This window comes from Anoplopoma fimbria, chromosome 17 (assembly GCF_027596085.1).
Source record: "Anoplopoma fimbria isolate UVic2021 breed Golden Eagle Sablefish chromosome 17, Afim_UVic_2022, whole genome shotgun sequence".
Classification (NCBI taxonomy): Eukaryota; Metazoa; Chordata; class Actinopteri; order Perciformes; family Anoplopomatidae; genus Anoplopoma; species Anoplopoma fimbria.
In genome coordinates this window covers 15,210,748-15,227,518 of record NC_072465.1, presented here as the reverse complement: position 1 = coordinate 15,227,518, position 16,771 = coordinate 15,210,748, and the positions used below count along the sequence as shown (strand labels likewise).

The 16,771-nt window shown below is 39.2% G+C and overlaps 1 protein-coding gene across 5 annotated transcripts in view; it reads left to right on the top strand.

Moving 5' to 3' along the window:
- The window catches only part of ampd2a (adenosine monophosphate deaminase 2a), a 29,595-nt gene that overhangs the window by 7,337 nt on the left and 5,487 nt on the right, over positions 1–16,771 (top strand). For 3 of the 5 annotated variants that reach the window (XM_054617931.1, XM_054617932.1, XM_054617929.1), the window contains 13 exons: positions 9,682–9,812; positions 10,253–10,383; positions 11,050–11,118; positions 12,452–12,563; positions 12,673–12,859; positions 14,491–14,629; positions 14,713–14,802; positions 14,906–15,035; positions 15,187–15,381; positions 15,597–15,728; positions 15,832–15,995; positions 16,286–16,412; positions 16,498–16,661. In XM_054617931.1, coding sequence (XP_054473906.1) covers positions 9,682–9,812; positions 10,253–10,383; positions 11,050–11,118; positions 12,452–12,563; positions 12,673–12,859; positions 14,491–14,629; positions 14,713–14,802; positions 14,906–15,035; positions 15,187–15,381; positions 15,597–15,728; positions 15,832–15,995; positions 16,286–16,412; positions 16,498–16,661 — 1,771 coding nt within the window. Of the gene's footprint in view, positions 1–4,475; positions 4,503–9,681; positions 9,813–10,252; positions 10,384–11,049; positions 11,119–12,451; positions 12,564–12,672; positions 12,860–14,490; positions 14,630–14,712; positions 14,803–14,905; positions 15,036–15,186; positions 15,382–15,596; positions 15,729–15,831; positions 15,996–16,285; positions 16,413–16,497; positions 16,662–16,771 lie in introns of those variants that run through there. The other 2 variants (XM_054617933.1, XM_054617930.1) reach the window with 2 other exon arrangements.

Here is a 16,771-nt window from a genome sequence, read left to right as displayed (position 1 = left end):
TCAGCCGATGTTTGGTCCCTGACCGGCTCTTTATTGTCCTGTGACCTCAGTGAGTCAGTGAATCGCACGCCCACCTCTCCCCTGGTCACTTAATGATCTTCACTAATGCATTGTGAAGAGAAGCAAACAATCATTCAGTTGTTTTAAAAACACGCTCATCACAGTTTACTTATCATCCCTGAGCTCTAAGTCAGTCAGGCTGTTTTTGTCAACCCTGAAATTATCAAAATTATTAAACGGTTCTTTATTGTTTGATAACAAGCGATATCAAGTAGCAAATTATTTCTATCATTGTCATTCATTTGCATTCATGCATTTCTGTGCATATCAGACAACTTAAATGAGGTTTTCCTTATAAAGCTTATGTCAACAGCTGAATTGATTAGTCGATCGACTGAAAATAGATCATCAATTATTTTGATGATTCTTTCAGTCATTTTTCATTCAGCCTCTGGTTCCAGCTTCTCAGTTATGAGGCTTTTCTCTGTTGTATATCAATATAAATGTAATATTTTTGGTTCTTAAACACAGACAACACAAGACATTTCAAGATGTCAACTTGTATTTGACTTTGCATACCCAAAACGATTAATCAATTAATTGATACAGACTTTCTGTAGACCATTTAGCATTTATAACATTTTGTTATCGCAACAAACAAGAATATAAATCAAACGGGTAAGGTGAGTCTCATGGTATCCCACAGTGAAGATATCAGTAATGAGTCTGTATCTTTAAATGACTAGAAACAGGTCATGTGTTATCAGAAGCCTCCTCGCTTATCCATCTCTGTGAAGCAACACTCTTTTAACTACCTTTGGCTTTGATCCCAGACTCACCTTTGGTCACAGGAATGGGACATTAACCTCTAAATGTTCGAGCAATGCTAAGTAGAGTGAGCTACATGTTGACAGTGTCAAATGACACAGTGGTCCTCTTTGCTATATTCAGATACGGTGAGAGAGTCGCACTGAGAGAAGTGGCAAGAGGTTTGGTGACTGGCCAGGGCTCCGGATAATCACAGTGGCTTGGAGGGAGAATGTGAATGTGTGCATCTGTTTCTTTTTAAAGTGTGTGACTGTTAGTGTGTATGCAGTGGCCGTTTACATGTACATGTATGCATGTGTATATGGGAGTATATGGTCAGTGTTTTTGAGTATTTGCCGTGTGATTGGTTGCAGGGAGGATTTATTGTTTTGAGAACTTTCCTGATGGACTTAGAAAGAGAGATACACAGCATCAGTGTGAATGCTAACAGGCCTAACGGGTATTTTGTTTGAATGTTTGTCCTGTTTTAATCACATGGGACCTTCTGTGCAGGGTTAGACATTAGGTTTGCTTGACAAGGGCCTCAACAATAATGCCAGCTCTTCTCTCCTCTGGGAGAAAGGGAGTCAAAACTGGTGCGCAGCTACTCCCCTGTGGTCTTTTGATTAGTGTCTTGGGAACAAGATGTGTGGAAACAACAGAGATAATAGCAGTAACGCTCAAGCTGGAGCTAAAATTGACACCAGACCACAGGCTGTTTTCAAGAAATGTGGTTTTAAGAAAGAAAGTGGACATGTACATTGTCTAGCTTTCTGTCAGTTAGCTTCTCAGCTTGCTCTGACTTTATTGCTGTAAGCAAGCAATGTTATCATAGGCAAAACACATACACACATACACACACACATCCTCATCATCATAATTTGGCCTAAACAAGGGATGACGTTTCAATCTGTAATCTGCTCAGAACAGAACGTCTAAAATAAAATAATTGCCTCAAGCTGTACAAGACAAAATCCCCACAAGCACTTTAGCATATAATGTAATGTGTTTTAATGAATGTGAAGTTTATGGTTATACTTCTACAAAGACAAACACAAATCATGATAATTATGTGTATTCAGTAACTCACGATTGCCTGTTTTGTTCACAACACTGGCTTTGGGTTGCAACAACAGACTCTGTTGATTTACTGGCTGTTTGAAAAAAAAGCAAAAATCAGGATGCATTCTCTTCTTTATGAGTACATAAGTGTTCTAGGTTAGCTAGTTAGCCAGGATCTCACAACTATATTTAAGCTTTGCACTCTCAAAAACGTAAACCACCACCACCACCACCACCACACCACCACCACCACCACCACCACCACAGGTATTCATGGATTTAGGAGACTGAGGACACATTTCCTTGCTTTATCCAAATCATGAGCAATGTACCTCTAGGCTTACAAAATTCTTATTTATTTATCTATCATGATTTATGGTTTTTTTAATGAATTATGTACGATCATTTGGACAGACTATCTTAACAAATGAAGTTAATCTTTTGTATTTCATCTCTAAGATGTATCAAATGTAAATCTGCATAGGTACAGTCACTTGTATTTTAAAATTTTAGATGAATGCAAAGGTGGCAAATATGCTTCAGAAGCTATATTTTTGGCTTTGTAAAATTTTGATTACATCTTTACTCGCTGTATTAAATACCCAGGCCCACCGCTAACAGGGGGCTAACATAGCCAAGGAAAGGGGTGCTGTAAAGCTGACACGGCCGGGGCTACTAGCCACTTTCACTTTTCAAGCCAAATAAGATAATATTTAGTAAGGAGGGCTAGTTAGTGACAGAGTGGGCTCCGTGGTAGCACTGACAGCTTGACGAGGTATCATTGGGGGGCATTTAAGTTTTTTTAACACTGAAGAAAGAATGTGGAATGATCACATAAAGCCACATTTAGGTCTGTCATGTAACAGGCCATTGTGTATATTGTTAAAAAAAAAAAAAAAAATCAAAAACAGTGGGTGAAGGGTAGGTGTTGATTGTGGTTAGTATCTAGGATATTTCTAGGATGTGGAGGTTTCTTCTTCTGTTAAAATTCATATAAAATGTTTCGTGCAAACATGCAACTTTGGAAAGAGGAGGCGAGCAGATTTACGACACTGTTATGAATAAAGAACGAATGAAAGATGAAAAAAACAAACTCTTGCTTATGAGTCAGACAAGTAGAACAACATTGTCATTGTAGTTTTCTCCAAGTCTCGTGTACTCTGTATTATTGGCTTGATTTTCTTTCCAGCTGGATCTTTTCTATGTGACATTATTGTGACATTATTGCATACATTTAGGATGTGCTCAGAATTCCGTCCCTAGTGTTGTTTGTGTCTGCTTTTTGTGTGTCTTTCATGCAGATGTTTATGTGTGTGTTTATGTGCTTATATTTGTTTGACCTTCATCTTAAGAAATACTTGATGATCTTTGCTCTGTTTTTTCTTTGAAAATTCACAAAAAAGTGAAATATAAAAAGAAGCTTTGAAGATTTCTTATACCCTGTGAAATACAGCAGACAGGCCTTCCTTGTGCCGCACAGACAGCAGTCATGTGAGAGAGGAAGGAAGCAGCCTCCGGTGGTGTCATGTGATTGATGCAGAATGTAACATGGCCTGCAGCATGTTAATGAGCTCACTTGCATTTACACACAATCATAAATTCACATGCCTATACTCAGTCATACTATTATTGAACTCACAAACACAAGTAATCACATTGAAGACTTTGAATTTAAACATCTAATAATCACATACAAATTATTTAAATCATAATGAGGGTACCAGGCAAGTTCTGTTTATTTTGCTACATGGTTGAAAAAACACAGACTCAACAACAACAAGCAGATACAAAATAGCTACTCATAATGGCAGAATAATATTAAGTCACAGCAATTAGCCAATTAGAACAGACACAATTAATAAGTAAGAGTTACTTATCAAGAAAAACACCAAGCCAAAGATTATATAACAGTTCTACAGTGTTGGTAAATACATACGAGGCAAATAAACTGTTAGAAAGCAAATTAACTGATTTTATTACACATACTAAGAAGGAATATTTGCATCAATGTGTAACAAAACATGCCTTTTTATGAACATTTAATAATAGTTTTTTAAGGTTTGCACTCAGACGATTGTAGTGGTGCATCATGAATAAGAAGTGGGAGGTAGGGAAGAGGTGGGAGTGTCCAGGGATGCAGGGCCTCCTCCATTTTACAGCACAATAGAACCTAGAGTGGTTCACCCCAGTCCCTCCCCTTTTCTGCCACGTGGTATGTTCCAACTCAGTACTTAAGCTTGAAGGCTGTGCAGTCAAAGCGCTGAAAACCGGTGTAATCCAGGAAGCAGCTGAGAGGCAGAGGCAGAGAGTGAGAATCAGAGGAAAGAGGGGAAAAAAAACTGCTTCACCAGCACACTGAAGGTGGCGACTGTTAAAACAGGAGAAGCAAAGAGAAAAAGACTGGGGATTGTATGATCCTGGTGTTAGAGCAGCTTGTGTTTCGGGGGGAGCTTATCCTTTCTCTCTCTTCTCTGTCTTTGCTGTCATTCTCCCTGCTCCTCTGTGCCAGCGGGGGAGGGTGCATCGGTCGTCCCAGGCCTAGTTACATGTCCCAGCATCCCGCAAGAGCTCAGACAAGGCCACTGCGACCGTAACCGAGACTGTGAGAACAGGAAAAAGACAGGGAGATAGAGGTACTGTAACCTATGTGCAAAATGATGAAAAGTATGCTATAGTGTAAAGCATGTTAATGTAAATGCTGTCATGCTAGAAGTTACTGCAGTTCTGAGTGAAGCATGGCACTAAAAACAGTTACCGTGTACTGGAATAAGCTGACAACATGTAGAAAGCTGTGGGAGGAAATATAGAAATAAGGGGGGGGGGTTGTCTTCAAGAAAGAAAGAGAGAGAGAGAGAAATACGTCATGCATCTGTTAGGTTGGTCGGTTGCTTTGATGCTGATACTCGGGAAGCTTGATGTGTGCCATAGTTTATTGCAGTGTGGCTGTTGCAGTGAGTGAACATTTGGGGCATCTAGTCCCTGCTGGTGTTTGCTACAGTCCTGTATGATGCAGTAATAGTGCCCAGTGGATTAGTCACTGAAATCCTCGTGAGTGTGCAGACAACAACAAAACATATACAGCATATGACACTATAAGAGTGTGCAATAAATCAGGCCATTGCAGCAGTTTGAGTTGCTGACAAGGTGCCAATGATGCTGGAAGAAAATGAAGTATCTTATTCAGAGCTGCATCTTCATCAACACTGTACTCCTCAGGCAGTTTATGTGAACAGACAGATACTGTAAGCTGCTGGGGTTTCCGTTTTAAAAAACATGTTTGTTGACCTTCCTGTTGTTTATAAGGCCAGTGTTTAGGGAGAACAGCTGACGTCTGTTTTTGTGTGTTGATGTATGTGGCAATGACGAGTCAGATCTGTGTCGCCTTTAAAGGCTGGTAATGTTATAGAGAGCTGCAGACTAGCAGTAAAGGTAGATGTCTCTCACCACTGCACTGAGAATAATCTTGGTTTTCCTGAATGCATTAAAATGTATTTTTGTCTTTCCAGCAGTCCTTCATTAAGTGACATTTTTCCCCAACTTTTTATAAAGTGAATTTGTAGGCAGTAGTTTTCATCAGCAATGTTGGTTCCCATGTACTGATCCCTACTACTGATAATATATTTAGAAAAAAAACAAGACCCAAAGTAAAGGTTTATTCTCATCTGTGGTTGCTAAGAAACATCTGAAGTGGTGTCATCATCACTCTTCCTCTCAGGGAATAAAGGGAAAGCTATTTCTAAACATTGGAGCCACAATTGCAGTAGACCAAAAAGTAAACTGAAACACATTAATATGGGACACTATGGCATATTTTTTTATGCAATCAACAGATTCTCTTATTCTAAGATGTCCATCATACATTGCTGCTGCGTGACATTCCTGGTTGTACATAACTTTTACCATTGTAACAGACAAAAGGCTCCCTCGTGTTTTCATTATTATTTAATATGACTACAAATATAAGTAGACAGCTTTTTATTTAGATGATTCATCTCAATGGTTTAATAATGGTACACACTAGCTGATTGTGTTTGAGTTTACATGGGTGAATAATACAGTACAAACATATGGTCAGCTGTAATTAAAAAGAAGGGCTGGGCAATATTTCAATATTATTTGTTTATTGATTTTCCGCAGAATTATATTGTAATGACACAATATTTAGGTTAATGTTATACAACTTTCTATTTTCAAAGCTAACGATATAGAGCAAACTGTTATAATAAGTATGATTTTTTTCTTTTAACTTTTGACACGTATGAAGTCTGGTGTCATGTCATTTAAAGATTGGCTAGATTATATTTTTTGTGATTTTGAAGGCACTTGCCATGTCATGATATATAGTTGTGATACTTGAGATAATGATATTAACAGTATTGCCATTTTTCTCGCTGTAATCGCCATACCTCAATCGAAGCATTGAGGATGAGTATCATGATTATTTTTGACAACTTAGCCACTGGTGGCGGGGTGTGTCTTATTTATTTATGGTTTAACCAGAAAGAAGAGGCATTGTTTAATTTCTCCCTGCAGCTATAATCACCTTCCCTTCTGGATAAAAGCACACCTGCTAAACACTTCATTTTCTCTGATATAATGTTTATCATGATGGGAAGCCTTGATACCAATGTGGGGCTTATGGGACTTTTATTTGTTGCATACAAAGTACTTTTATTGTCAAAATCCGCTTACATCATATTACAAAAACTACAAGTTGTCAAATTGGTATAGGCTAGTACAGTACCCGTTTGGGGCGTGGACATTTGGAGCGCAGGCCCGCTATCGCTTGTTCATTCAAAGTTTATTAATATTGTTGCATGTCCAAATTGAACCAATTTCGGCACTGCACGTCTTTGGGTCCCCAGCAATTCACCCGCCAAGTGTGAATTTAACTGCATGGACGCTTCTCCAGATATGCGAAGGACATACAGATCCCTTATATCCCTTACATATAGATCCCCTGCTTTATAGTCAGATCGATCTGGTCAAGGAATATTTTGAAGGACATAACTGTACAATGTTTTGTTTGACTACTGTCAAAACTAGTCTGCTGCTCCTTAGGCCTGCATGATTCGGAGGATGAGACATGCTGGAAAGATTGTATTGATCCTTATAGAGCAGAGGCAGCTCCACAGATTTGAGATGACTGTCTCTCTGGTAGGGTTCAAAAGAACAAGTGGGTAGCGCATGTGGGCGGTGTGCAGACTCAGGTCCCAGGGTATAAGAGAGAGAGCTGAGATGGAGAGCTTTGTCAATATTACTCACTGGTCTAAGAAGTTATCTTACAATGACTACAGGAAGATAGATTGGATAAAGCATTTCATTGGAAAAAGAAGAGACAAACTCACAAAGTAAACAGCGTGTTTGAGGTCAGGCTAGAGCCTGGGTTTGTTGGCCAGCCGGTGTGCCAAAATGCATTTGCATGCAACATGGATCCGCACAGTGGTTTGAAAAAAACCAAAACTCTGCTTTTGTGAAGGCTTCAAAGAGGTACTACCAAAAAAAAGGAAATGAGGGTGTTTTTTTCCAGTGTTGATCAACACTCTCCTAAGTGAGATGCACAGTTTGAATTTGTCTAAATGACAAGTCACACAGTCAACCTGCTAAATGTTGTTGGACTTCACCATGGCCTAAAACAGACATTTATCTTTAATGACCGTTTTATATCACAAAATGCCTGTCTAGTTACTATTTGGACTTTTTTTTAATCTTTATTAACTATTTACTGAATGAATCCTACAGGCCTTTATGACTGATCAGCATGTCTTGAAGTTTCATATCATAATTGTGCCTCTGTTGTTGTTTTTATGTTCTTCTTCACAGTGCAGAGCAGATGTGAGCCAAAACTCACACAGAGAATTAGTGATTGAAAGAGTTTCAATGTTCTGCTTTCCTTTTATTATTGATTTTGTCTGTTTTTGTGTTTACTCATATGGATGTGTTTAGAGTTGTTTGTGCTCCCAATAGCCCAATTTCACAAATCCCCTTCAATCACGATAATTTGTCCCAAGGGGCTTTAGAACATGTTCAGCATACGACATGCTCTATCCTTAGACCTACGACCTATACTACCCTGATGTCACTGAGATAAATAGAGTTGGGGGTGCTGTGGTCATTTGTGGTGGATAGGCCGGGGGATTACATGGAGACTATACTGGGGATGACGCTGTTTGTGTGTTTGTCTGTATACTTAAAACGTCTATGTGCCACATTTAAATGTTTTACTATGTGATGCTCCTAAAATATACTGTGGAGAGTTAACCGCTCCGTCCATTCCTGACTTCACGGCCTTGGAGGCAGACAGCAGATGGCATCGGCTAATTGTCAGAGGCCAGACACAATACCAATAATGGCCCCAATTATAGAGGAGAGTGAACGCACCACACAGACTCATTATGAGTCAGTGAGTTACTGTGTGTGCACATAACTATGGTTGTCTTTAAATTAAGGTTCTCTCAAAGTGAAATTCATGGCTTTTCTTTTTAGAAAGTACACTGATATCAGTAGATTTGATGTTCCACATTGTCCCAAAGTTTTCGGAGACAAAGGTATTTTGTCTTTTGGTGGTTTTCCTGTCTTGCCATTGATTTACTCTGGAGTGGAGCTGGTGTCATCTGTTTCCAACAGGTCTAGAGTAGGGAAGGCCCCTCTGTGTCATTCACAGGTGTTTGTATGCATGTGTCAGTGTATAAGGCAATTCTTACAAGTATGTGTGCATGCCTGTGTGTGTGTGTGTGTGTGTGTGTGTGTGTGTGTGTGTGTGTGTGTGTGTGTGTGTGTGTGTGTGTGTGTGTGTGTGTGTGTGTGTGTGTGTGTGTGTGTGTGTGTGTGTGTGTGTGTGTGTGTGTGTGTGTGTGTTATTGAGGTGACACAGTATCTATTGGTACAGCAGTCTTTCCTGAAGCTGGCTTCTGTTCTTGGACATGGCACAAGGATTTTCCTGCAAACAAAGCCGTTGCATTCTTTTAACTGTTCGCAACTGTCTTTGTGTTTTGATGCCTTCAGTGTAGATACAAATGGACTAATGTGTCCATGTAGCTGAAAAAGGAAACAAAGGAAGTTCTCTTGGCCAAAGATTGCCCAATCTTGAAAACTATTGCTGTAATTAGTTGTGTCTTGTGAGATCAGTTATGTGTTACAGCAACTTCTGTAGTAACTGGTGGAAGACTGGTGGAAACTGATTGAAGTTTCTACATAAAATGAAGTGATAAGAGCGGTTGTTTGTATTTATGTTTTTCAGTAGTACACATTTACATGGTAAAGTACAGGCCTTGTCAATCCAACAATTAATCCTTTGCATAAGCACACATAACGCATAGTTTTTTGAAAGCCTGTATGTACAGGGTAAAATAGACAATATTCTTCATACAGGTAGAAAGTATACATTAGTCAACTGAAGGCACTCTGAATTAACTGACTCTGACTTACCTCAGCAAGTCACCATGTTACTTAGCAGAAAAAAGATAACGTTGTTAAATATGATCTTTCCCACGCAACACTAAATGGATGAGTTCAAGATGGATTTTTTAAATTGCATTGTGTGCCTCCAGATGCAGAAAATAGAATTACAATAATTTAAATGACTATGAGGCAGATCTCTTCTTTTTTTAAATACAGACATGTAAATGTCTAACTGTTCTGCTTTCTGGCTCTTCAGCCTTTTGCCAGTTTATGGCTGTTTTATGTTTGAATGTTGATGATGTTGCAGTTTGCAGTAAAGACTCATTAATAAGTTCTTATTTTGAAACATTGTGACTCATTGTGACATGTTTTACTATCACATACAGTAACTCTGTGTCTGTCTGCTTACAGACCTGTGTGGTGCATCCGGGCCCAAGCCAATCAAGCCCCAGAGATCACTTCCAGGGACACCTGTTTCTATCACACACTACCCAATCGACCTGCGAACATCCATGGAGGAAAAATACAAAGAGATTGCTGAGGTAATGATTCAAAGACACATTGGTTACATTAGTGTTTTTAGGTAAAGCTAAACTACATAATCTTAACTAGCAGCACTATTGATTAGCATCCATGTACCAGCTTTCCAGCCATTCAGATATTTAAATTAGCCGTTATTGTTTTTTGTTTGAATGTGGAATTTGCAAGTTATGAAAATACATGTTGACTTTGAATCCTAAATAATAATGAGAAAAAAAAGTTTACAAAAAACATTACAAATGTTTCAAGTTAATCAAAGTTTTCTGATTTTGAACAAGCCCAGATCTATATCTGTCTTGGTTTTTTTCTGGCTTTATTTGAAGGTAAATATAGCAGGGGGGTTATATGTGTGAACCCCAGATGGGTCCATATATCCACAGGTACATGGAAGTTGACCTGTTTTCCTGTTTTATGACACCATATAACATATGTTTGCACAAAGGAGCTGTTCACACGCAGCATGACAGAGAGTGAGATGCGAAGTGCACCGTATGAGTTCCCGGAGGACAGCCCCATTGAACAGCTGGAAGAGCGACGGCACCGCCTAGAGAGGCAAATCAGCCAGGACATCAAGTGAGGAAATGCAAACACACTGCACACAAAGCCAGTTAAATAAACTCTTAACATAATCTCTGACAGACAGAGCTCTCCCCCTGCCCTACCTTTTACACACAGTTCTTGCTTTCACCCATGCACACATGCTTATCAGCTTCCAACATGCCAGTTTGTGGGCTAACTAACCTCAGCAATCGGCTAACAGATCTAGCCAGCACATTGCACCTGTTCTGGTCTTCAATTCTTCTTCTATGCAAAACTTTTATGAGGAGTTGGGTTCTGTGTCAGTTGCCAGCTTGAAGCTATCTGCACCAATAAGCCGATCGTGTTGGTGGTTATCTGACAGGTCATCATGCAATGACCCCTGTTTGCCAATTAGGGTGTACTACTCCTAACTTATGATATTTTTCTGTTGGTGCCAATCTCCTTGATTACTTAATACCTTATGCTTTGTATGTTTATGTATATATGTGTGTGTGTGTGTGTGTGTGTGTGTGTGTGTGTGTGTGTGTGTGTGTGTGTGTGTGTGTGTGTGTGTGTGTGTGTGTGTGTGTGTGTGTGTGTGCATATATGCATTTATCTGCTCTCTCTGCCTCTGTGTGCCTCATTTCTTCTCACTACCTCTGATGCCCATCTGCCCCTGCCTTTCCCACACTATCCTGCGCCGCTGCATATCACCCAAAGGCTTGAGCCAGAGATTTTGCTCCGCGCCAAACAGGACTTCATGAAAATCGACAGTGCTGCAGACCTAGAGTGAGTGAGATCTGCTTCAGTATGTATGATTTGTTTAGTGATATTGCATTGGTTGTCTATTTTCTTTTAGTTAATCTCTATTTGGCTTATATCGTTAGAAATGTACATGGCAGCAACTTGCCTGAATATTTTATGATTTGTAGTTACTATAAATGTATCAATGTCTAGTCTAAAAGTATTTTTGGAATTGTTGGTTGAAAGTACTTTTCTCCAGAACCTCTGACAGATTATCAGCATATTGGGATGTATGACATTGGCCCCCTGCTGGTGACTAGATAGATAGCTGTATGAATCAGTACCTTGTTCTTTAGCTTTCTCAAGTTTAAAAGTTTAAAATCTGTATATGAATTTTCTATTTATTTTGATTTGACTTCCCCTGTTTTTCTTGATATTTAAATATCCTCTAAACCCTGAGAAAACTTACATTTCGGTCACTTGGCAGCTCTGTAAGTAAATTATTGAAGAATATAATATAGATACATTGACATCTCACTAGCTGTTACCCTATCTGTGAAAAGTATTCATATTTATTCCCTTTCTTTGTACTTCATTTAAAATTATTTTCTTTTTTTACTTGGTTTTTGAACATCAGTACCGCATGGTAGATTTTTGCAAATTTATTAAGATTAACACACTGAAATACCGCAGCACATATGTTGTCAGACCTGTAATGAGATTTAACATTGTGTTTAAATGTGCTCTCTTTAACAAATTTCTGGCTCAAGAACTTGATTAGAGAACTAATGTTGCGAATTCAAAAGACTTCAACTGTAGAACTGTGTTTTAAACATGCATATAGTAAAGGGTATACACTTTATTCTAAAGCATGCAAAGTTTGCAGGAACGCAATGTGTCCATCATCAAGACCCCAAGAACTGAACCACTGAAACCTCCTGTGGACAGACTCTGCATCCAGTCCCATGTCTGAACTATAAAGAATATAAACTGTCAACCTTATTGTGTGCAAAGCCATATCAATCACAACTAATAATGTTCTATAAAATATAGAATAAAGGTCTGAACTTGTATGTAAATGAGGAAATTTCATTTTTTGGGGTGTAAAAAAAATAACTTAGTTTATGGAGTGTTGTGTGTTGATTAATGTGAAAGGGGTCTGAATACTTTCCATACCCATTGTTTCAAAATAAGCTTCACTATCTGCGGATGCTGCCATTACAAATTGATCAATTCTATAACATCTGGATAATCTTCTCCATCATTAACTTTTCTGCTCTTGCTTATATCCACATGTTTTTAATCTATATATCTGTTCGGCTTTTGCCTACCTTCCTCTTGTTTTAAACTCTCCCTCTTACTGTCTGTATCCTTTAAGGTTATTGAATGAGAAGAGTTTTGACACTGTTGATGATGGCTTTAAGGAAAGGGCATTGCCAATGGAGAGAGAATACCAGCGGGTTTCAATATCTGGAGAGGAAAAGTGCGGGGTAAGGTGCTTTGTTTTTGTTGTGATTTTTATCTGTTTTTATCAGCAATTAAACTTAAACTCTTGTAAGGTAAACCCATTTTCATTTCTGGGTCTTAATATCTTCCCAGGTGCCATTCACTGACCTGGTAGATGCTGCAAAGTGTGTGGTGAAGGCATTATTCATACGGGAGAAGTACATAAAGCGATCCATGCAATCCTTTTGTAAGACCACAGCTAATGCTCTGCAGGACCTCGGGATGAAGCCTCTGGATCTCACAGACTATGACGACATAGCAGAGACCCCTGTAGATGCTGGTATTTCATGCACACAACAAACATATTCTATTACAGTTAGAAAAAAATGTGTATATCAGAAAGGACACAGACACATGGTGGAGGCAACACATTATTTTGGCTTGTTCTGAGTCAAAGTGTTTTGACGAATTTCACAGAGATGACTGTTGTATCCGTTGTACAGGGAGGCAGTAGTGGCAGAGCCAAGAGGAGGTGACAGAGCATTTTTATACAGCAGCATACGAAGAACCTTTGGTTTGACTGCCTGTTTCTTTGGCTTCTAGTTTTGTGCTGGGAATACCTGTCAACAGAAAGGCTACATGCATTTAAAGAAATACCTGGCCCTGTTCTGCAGGGAAATCTTGTTTCTTATCATATAATACCCCAGAATACCAGGACCGTTTGCTTCAGCAGGCGTCATGGGCTTTTTTATTAACAAGAGGCGTTCGGGGCAAAAGGGAAAATTGCAGTGTAATCCAGCTAGAGCTGTAAAGATTATTTGATTGGTCAATCGACAATTGAATATAAAAACGATTTGGGACTTTCTGCTTTCCTTTGTCCTGTATGATAGACAACTGAATATCTTTGCCTTTTGAATGGTTAGTCAGACAAAAAAAGTCATTAAAAACAGGGGAGTTGTTTCAGCATAGCCAAGTTACGGCAATGTTACACGACGTGAAGGACTTAATGGGCGCAGATTTCATTTCAACATTGGAGGTAAAACACATTAAGTTTAAGTTTAAGTGACTGCACTGCTCTTCATCAGGGGTGGAAAATTAAAACTAACGAAAAAACACGCTGTTTCTCATTTTTTCAAAATGCTTTCATTACTCAAGGGAGGACTTGTGGAGTACAATTTATACATTCTAAGCCAATATAAGTATTTCTATAAAAAATCTGATCCAAAGGAGTGGCACCTGACATTTTACTGACAAATCTATTAATTTCATTCAGAGAATAATCTGCAGATTAATCGATGATTAGATAATGAAGGTCAGCTGCAGCTATAAATCTAGCTTTTGCTTCTATGAACCAAACAGTTGAGTATCTTACCAGTGGACTCTAGTTTTTCTACTTTTCACAGTTTCCCTCTTTATGAAAACAATACTTACTTACTACATTAGCAAAGTGCTTCAGCTCTCTGCAATCTTGTCTCATGATATAGCTAGGGCTAAGGTAACATCACACGTTTTGTCTAAAGAGGTTTTCCAGGACCAAAACTAATGGGCGTGTTCCAAATTGAAAAGCTTGCCAGTCTTTAAGATAAGCCTTGCAGGCAGCTCATAAATGGATATATACTGTACACGTGTATTGATATTAAGACAGCTAGGAAATGCAAGAAATAAATTGAAGAACTTGCAAAGCTAATCTCCCCCTTAGCACCCTGAACTAGTGTGCAAAACAATTAAGAAACAATAAACACTCCCTCAACAGCAGTTTTTTTTTTTGTTTGTAATCAGCTTGCCAGATTCTAATTTAGTTGTGATTCTTAAATGAAAACACAGAAGTCATTAAGGACCATTATGTAATAAACATTTCCACACTGTGTGTCTTTTATCTGAACAGTTATCAAGTCATTGTTTATAATTTTAAGCAATTTTTTTGTAGCATGGATATATAACATAATTAATATAATTTCCTTTTTTTACAAGATGCCCCCGTTCACCCACCTGTCTCAAAGACACATCCGTATGACAATGACCCGAAGAATTTGCCAGCAGACACAGGATATGGTTGCAAGATGGTGGGTGGAGTCGTCCACGTCTACACCAAGAAAACCAACATGGACAAGTATGTTTTTGTACCTGACAACAAGTTAATTAGGAAGAAGAGGTTGTCTGTTTGTATTACTTTTATACTGTTCTCCTTTTCAGAAGCACAGAACTGGACCTGCCCTATCCTGACCTGACGGAGTATATTGGAGACATGAATGTCATGATGGCCCTCATTATCAACGGCCCAGTGTGAGTGTTTCTTTGATTCCATCATTCTACAAATGTCATTGTTAAAATGATGTGTTTATTTAAAAAGAAATATCCCTGTGTTTCCTCTGTATGGTGTTAACAGGAAGTCTTTCTGCTACCGCCGCCTGCAGTACCTGAGCTCTAAATTCCAGATGCACATCCTCCTGAATGAGATGAAGGAGCTGGCAGCTCAGAAGAAAGTTCCACATAGAGACTTCTACAACATACGAAAGGCAAGAGCCAACCAAAGTCAATCTAGCGCTTCTACCTTGATATCATCTCAAACTTGAACAATTGGGACCTCAACCGGACAAGGACTGAACCTTAGGCTGAGATCAAAGGTCATATCAGCCTCTTTCATATTTTGCTCTGCCCTAACTACAGGTGGACACACACATACACGCATCATCCTGCATGAATCAGAAGCACCTGCTGCGGTTCATCAAGAGATCCATGAAGAAATACCCAGAGGAGATCGTTCACATCGAGCGTGGCCGCGGCCAGACCCTCAAGGAGGTGTTTGAGAGCATGAACCTGACGGCCTTTGACCTGAGTGTAGACACTCTTGACATGCATGCGGTGAGACATTATTGTTTGTTCTGTTTGTGCTCCATATCATGTGATCATGGTCCTGTGCCATATAATAAAGACAGAAAGGCAGAAATAGGAGCAGCTGTAAACGGTTTCTAAAGTTGTGCTTCATATTTTTGAGAGATTGTGTACAAAAGAAACTGTGTAATACAGATTTTTAAAGATAACAAATGAGGTTTGACAGGTTTTTGTTCACTTATCAGGACCGTAATACCTTCCATCGGTTTGACAAGTTCAACGCCAAATACAACCCCATCGGAGAATCCATCCTGAGAGAGATCTTCATCAAGACTGACAACTGCATTGAAGGAAAATACTTTGCACACATAGTCAAGGTGTGAAGTAATTCATATATAAAGTATATTTTTTTTCATCCAAACATTTTATCAATACATACACTAACTGATGCCTTGATATTTCCTGTCACTTTTCGTCCAGGAGGTAATGTTTGACCTGGAGGAGAGTAAGTACCAGAACTCTGAGCTACGCCTGTCCATCTACGGACGCTCCAGGGACGAATGGGATAAGCTGGCTCAGTGGGCCCTCAAACATCGCGTGTACTCAGATAATGTGCGCTGGCTTGTCCAGGTGCCCCGACTTTTGTAAGTACTCCCTCAACTTTTCTTTACCTTAAAGCTGTTGTCAGGGGTGACCAAAACATGGTGGTAAAAAACATGGTAAGAGGAGAGCACGAGCCAAAAGCAATTAATTGGTCTAATTTCTGAGGTTACGTCCTTGTACGACAGACTAGATGCTCCTTAACTAGTGTCGACACGGTTATGTCTTCTAGCCTCTTCAATTAAACCTTTATTTGAAATGTATAAGTCTTCAAAAAACAAACAAAAAAAACAATAATCATGTCTATGTCACTGTTTGATCTTTACCTCTCCAGTGATGTTTACAAAACAAAGAAGCAGCTGGCTAATTTCCAGGAGATGTTGGAGAATATCTTCATGCCTCTGTTTGAAGTCACGATCGACCCGCGCAGTCATCCTGAGCTGCATCTCTTCCTGGAGCATGTGAGTATCACTTCCCAAGAAATCCAAGCTATCCTGATGTTTCTCCTGTTTGTTTCTATCCTGTTTGTTTCATGTGTGTCCACAGGTGGTGGGCTTTGACAGCGTGGACGACGAGTCTAAACCGGAGCACCACATCTTCAATCTTGACAGTCCACTGCCAGAAAACTGGACAGAAGAAGCCAACCCTCCTTACTCCTACTACCTCTACTACACTTATGCCAACATGACTGTGCTCAACCACATGCGAAGGTACGGCCCAGATGGACTCATTTATAACACACAAGAATCCCTTTTAAAAGCGCACATCCATTCATTTAAATGCATAATCCCTAACAAAACAGAACATGAGGTTTTAATGT